Source organism: Sminthopsis crassicaudata, chromosome 4 (genome assembly GCF_048593235.1).
Source record: "Sminthopsis crassicaudata isolate SCR6 chromosome 4, ASM4859323v1, whole genome shotgun sequence".
Taxonomy (NCBI): Eukaryota; Metazoa; Chordata; class Mammalia; order Dasyuromorphia; family Dasyuridae; genus Sminthopsis; species Sminthopsis crassicaudata.
In genome coordinates this window covers 67,570,880-67,576,879 of record NC_133620.1, presented here as the reverse complement: position 1 = coordinate 67,576,879, position 6,000 = coordinate 67,570,880, and the positions used below count along the sequence as shown (strand labels likewise).

Below are 6,000 nucleotides of genomic sequence, written 5' to 3'. Positions count from 1 at the left end.
AGTTCTCACTATCAAAGCTAGAGAAGGCAGTATATCATCACATTGATCATGAAAACAATCTGACCTTTTTTTTCCCCAAGAAAGAATATAAATCCGAACAAAAGAAAAACTCACAGTAAAATGCCACTGAAAAAGCCAGATAGACATTAACACGTGCTTTGTCATATCTAGACTTTAAAAAGTCATGTTAATGTTCTATTGGAACACAATCTAATTCTCCATTTGCAAAAAAGGATCCTTATTCATTGGGCCTTTGGAGCCTGAGATTTTATTGGAACAGAAAAGGCTTTCTGATAGGCAACACTGTTGTAATTGGTATCTCATTCTCAGAACAAGATGCTATGCTGCACTAGTAATTTAATTGTACTTCAAGAAATAGCTGGGAAACTAACAAAACAACTAGAGCCTCTTTTTGTCCAAAGGGAAAAAAAAAAAAAAGCAAATCTTAAATTGATTTTTTGACCCTTTCTTCTTTTGATAGCCTCTATCACTACTGCAACAATAAACAGTAAATCACAAAGTTTTTCTTTAAAGAAAAGCAACTGAAGTATAGTTTGGACAGGAAAAAATTTAAAGAAGCTTAAATGGTCAGATAAAATTTGAAGCAGAGCAAAGATAGTATTCAAAAGACTATTGATTGAAGGATCCAAAATATAATGCATTTCAACCAGTTTCCTAACATTTCTTATGGCCTTCTAATAAGTCTTTTGGAAGATGATTAAAAATCAGTATAAATACCATGCTGCTATAATCATCCTTGCTTTCAGTAGATTGAACATGTAGTTATATCAAATATCAACACAGTTCATACAGTACATAGTGCAGTAATCATATGGCATTTTCCACAGGAAATAGTTTTGGAAAAATGAAGCACATGCCTAAGAAGAAAAATACTCAAACTTAAAATTGTTTGGATCCCTTTCAACACAACTAATATTTATACAATGGAGAAAAGGAAGGTGTGTTTGACCAGTTCTCTTAAGCCTCACATATGGAGATTTCTCTAAAAATAATACTCTGAAGACACAGATTGTAAGACTTGAACATGGGATGGGAATCAGTAACAAACATGTAAATTCGAAGTAAAATGAAATTTATTTTTGTTCCTAAGCTTTTAAAATTGGGATTTTATTTCTACACTAAAAATACATTTCAATGTAGAAAAAGCTGTAAAACATATACCTCAAATGAAGTGTTTGCTGATGTCTGTTCAGGACACGTGATGTCTATGGTTTACTGCCTAAATCGGTTTAGATTCCTTCTCAAGTAAATTCTTGGTAGGAGCAGGAAGGAAAGAGGACACATTTATGATCTTATTTGAAACACATAGAAATTGAAGTGACAGAAGGCTTAATAAGGCAGGGGAAATAAAACTTATCTTCAAACAAACCACTTAGGAAACTTGGTAAGAACTCTAGTGCTTTTGCTATCCTAATAAATTCATTTGAATGAACAACAATAAAACAAAAATAGTGAACTTTTGGATTGTTCCTGTAATGCTTTAATTGATATTTGTAATTGGGATAATTTTGGCATCAATGACAAATTCCTGGAAATGGATCAATTTGAAGTTAAGAGATAAACCAAGAATTGTGAATATATCTGTGAGTCAAGTAGAATTTTTACAATCAAATCTCAGCAATTCCTCTGTGCATAAATGGACTAAAGAGTTGAAAAACATCAAGCACACCTTCCAACACAACATGGTTCTGTCTTTGGCAAAACTACGACATCAGGCTCTGACTTCCAGTTGCATATTTTTGCTCTAATATGAGAACAGAATGGTTAGCCTGCAACATTAGCATATATATCTATATCTATTTACATAGATATAGATATATAGATATAGATATATATACATCCACAGCAATCTCATCTATACTGTCTCACTCTTTTAAAGTACACACATGGTAAAAAACAAAAAAACAAACAAAAAAAAAAAACCACTTATTTGTGAAAACAAAATACATTAAGGAACTTTTAAACATGAAAGACAAAATTGAAGATGTGCAAAGTCTACATAGTAATACTGATGGCTATGCAGATGGTGTCTTTGCTATGTACCCAACATGGGTCAAACTTGGGGGATGCATGAATTGAAAAATTGCAGGCAACTCCTTTTACCATCTTCCAATTCATGTCACTTTCCAAAATAAAACATTTTGAGGTCAAAACCATTATCTCCTACAATAGAGAAAAACAGAAGATAATGGACACTAAAATCAAATGTCGTTTCTAACTGGCTTATATCAAGATACATACTAAATAATTGCTACATCCTTTTCACAAACAAAAAGAAATCCACAGAAGTTAACACTTAAAAAGACTTCTGCATCATAACATCCCCTTTCTTACCATAATTGATCCTTTTTTTTTTTTTTTTAAATTTCTGGGTTTAATATTACCTATTTAAAATTTCATAGGATCAAGGGCTAAATACTTATGGTTAAAAAAAAAAAAAGAGCTAACACCTAAGAAAATGTTTTAAAAGGCTAACTTTATAATAGGAATGTAGAGATATAAATCAATTCCTAGAAAATGTCATGTGATATTTCTTAATTTGGGCTACTTTTAAAATGCAAGAGGGCTTCAAAAGTTTACTTGATGATAATTATGTAGCTGACCAAATAGATTATCTTTGTTCAAAGCTCATTTTGAAGTTGAGATGATAGAATTGTAACTATTTTGTAATTATCATTCTCCTCTTTATATTTTTGTAGTTAAATGGAGTGTTGCATAGAAGACAGCACAATTTGGAATTCAAAACATAGATATAAAATTTAACTAATAGGATATGGTTTCCTGTTAAAGTTCTTTACTAAGTTTCTAGAAAAAAATTTCTTATTATAAAGGGTAACTTGTATAAGAAGGTAGGTTGCTAGATTTTAATCTATGTCTCAAATTCATCCATACATTATATTGTTCCCTTTCAAAATGATTGTTTTACTCATCCATCTTAAGGTAAAATATTTTATCCATGTTCAATTTATTAAAAAAAAAAAAGAAGCAACACAACCCCCCCCCAAAAAAAACAAAAATCATGTACATAGTGGGAAGGCTTTAAACCAATGTGCTACTGAGTTTCTTCTTGAATAATAATTAAAATGAATAATTTCAAGAAAATAAACTCTGGCACTTTGTAGTTTAAACACTATAAAAGGAAGGTTCCTGAATTCAGATCTTATCAGGTATGTAATACCTTACTGACATAAATCTTATGTGACTAGAAAATTGGATGATCCTTTCAATTATATAATATGGTTATTATAAAAATCACCTTTTGGTAGGATGTTTGAGATTACAATTCTTTTCTATGTCTATCTCTCCCTCTCATTCAATAATGCAAATGCCCATACAATTAGACAACGGGACTATACTTTAACCCCAGTTAGAAGCATCCATGCTTCTCTGGATCTTTCAATAAAAACAACTCCTCCCTCCCCACTCAAGGGTCTGGTGTACGACTACTACTCAGCCTTTGTGTCTCCTGCAGAAAATAATGTTTCCCATACAGTACTAAGAATTGCAAGTTTAGTGTTTAAAACAACAATAAAAACATCGACAACAACAACCCCTCCCCCTTCCCCAATCACATTATAACAATTACACAGTTCTTCCACTCTAGGTCTGAGAGAGAGTGTGGGGCTACAGACAAATGGAGTATGAGAGAAGCTCTTAAAGTGGATTGCTGGTAAAATCCCTAGAATGTGAAAAGTTCTTCATATCCACAGTTCAAACCCAGCTCCTAATGTAAGCCTTAAGAAATGTTTTACTTTTTTCTTTAAAGAATGCCTAAAAAATGTGATCCCACCCCCCATCCAAAATTAGTAGAAAGTTAAAAGAAATGCAAACTAGCTACATCTACCCTAAGCACAGCACCGCCAGAAGTCTCACACACACTATTTGGTGTTTCATGTTGTTTTTCCTTTCACTCTTTAAGGCAGTGGTTTCCACAGGTCAGTTCAGAGAAAAGAAGCATGGTCCATGGCAGTTCATGTTGCAATTCCAATTTTTCACTTTGGGAATATCACTCATTGTGAGTCCATTCCCTGAAATTAGTGCTTTTTTGTTTTGTTCAGTTCTCCAAAGTCTAGAGGCTGAGCTCGCAGGCTCTGTTCTGGCACCGATTTGTACAGCTGGCACCCGTCCATCAGGTCCTTACTCTACACACGTGAGCCACAGTTCATCTGTCTTCTTTTTTAGGTTTTTACCTTTTTATTCAAAAGTCATCAAGTTGGTAGGAACCTGAAAAACATAAAATATAACTGTACCAATATCTCATGTCATTCAGACAAGCCAATGTCAAGTTTCCTAATTTGATATTATCCAGAAATTGTAAATTAAAAGAAAATTAATATAGTAATAATAAAAAAGTGTTCAGTTTATAGCAAACTCTAATAGATTCCTATCCCTGAAAGTTGCATATTGACTTTGAAAACCCACCAAAAAAATCTACCTTATATTTTTGTTCATTTTATTAAAACATTTTTCAGTTATATTTTAATCTGGTGGCTATATTGTAGTTTTGCTGGCAATAAGTTTGACATCTACATTCTGGAGGATCTAAGGGGAAAAAAATCCAATACAGACATAGATCAAATAAAATTTAGCTAAAATCTTTGTAGTGAATTAAAACATGAAAAAGAAATGCTTTGACTTCACTACAGGAAGTATCTACTGTGTGCTAGGCACGATACTAAATTCTGGGAATACAAAAAAGAGTCAAAAAACAGTCCCTGCCTCAAAGAGCTGACAATCTATTGAGGGAGACAACATATAAATTAATATATAGAAAGTGAGCTATATACAGGATAAAGAAGAAATAATTAAAAGAAGGAAAAGCATTGATTCTTAATAATTAATAATTAAAAGAGGGTTAAGGAAAGGCTTCTTATAGAAGGTGGGGTTTTAAATTGGGATTGAGAAGTCAGGACAGAACCCATGCTAGTTCTCTGCAATAGAGTGTTCTTAAATCAGTGTCTGAGACTTGTTCAGTACCTAATTACATAAGCATGGCAGAAAATGTGTTTATTCTTTTATGTATTCTATTTAGACAATGCCTCCAAACAGGGCACAAAACAGGGGGGAAAGAGCCTAAAAGAACTAATGTACTTTCCAAAAACAAGTTATTTTACTGAGGCAACATTTTATTTATTTAAGAGATTATTTACTTAGGAAAACATCCGTAAAACAGGAAATAAGTGAAAAAAAGAAAAAAGACCCATGGTAAAGCCAAACTAATGTTACCAAATCAATGCACTAAAAATTAGCACAGTTTGAGGTTTGTTCCCACTATGATATTGACCTCAATAGCCCCTGAAGTATCCTCATGTTATTTATTGACAGAAAAGTTCATAATAACTTTTAGCCATAAAAAAGGGCTAATTTTCAATAAGGCAAAAAAGTATACAGTTTATTTTAGAAAGCTGTTTTTTTTGTTCTTTCATTTTCTAAGCATTTCTAGGTACTTTAATTTGGTGATCTAGAAAATTCACTTTATGTATCTCATCTTATTTCCCATCTATGTTGGATGATGAGGAAACAAAAATAACAGCTCACATTTGAATGTTTTATGTTTATAAAATGGTTCTGAAAAAAACCACTATCATGCTTAATTTGCAAATGAGAAAACTGAGGCTCAGAGAGTTTAAATTAGTCCTATAGCCAGCAGATGGCTTGGCCAGAGCTGGAACCTAACTCTCTACAGTTAGGTTTTCCCCTATTCCTTAACCATGCTGTCTTTTTGCATCAGATATTACTCTACCATTTTAGCAGCAAGGTTGATATTCCAACTACAGGCAGCCCAGGTATCTGGATCCCCATTTCCTTATCACATATATAAAGAGGAAGTTAGATTGGATATTATCTTACATTTGCATAATGTTTTAGTTTTAAAAGTATATTACTGTGTTTTGAGATATTTAAAGTGTCTATGTGAATTCTATACGAATCCTCTGAAGTATACCTCAAAAGAAAAATGTTAGCCAGTAAAAATAAGTT

The 6,000-nt window shown here is 32.4% G+C and overlaps 1 protein-coding gene across 5 annotated transcripts in view; it reads right to left on the bottom strand.

Annotated features, from left to right (window-relative positions):
• Window positions 1–1,473: 1,473 nt before the first annotated feature.
• Window positions 1,474–6,000, bottom strand: part of RALGPS2 (Ral GEF with PH domain and SH3 binding motif 2) — a 219,737-nt gene continuing 215,210 nt past the window's right edge. For all 5 annotated transcript variants that reach the window (XM_074308477.1, XM_074308478.1, XM_074308476.1 and 2 more), the window contains one exon: window positions 1,474–4,245. In XM_074308477.1, the coding sequence (XP_074164578.1) occupies window positions 4,216–4,245 (30 nt within the window). In that variant the 3' untranslated portion in view covers window positions 1,474–4,215. The remainder of the gene's footprint in view (window positions 4,246–6,000) is intronic.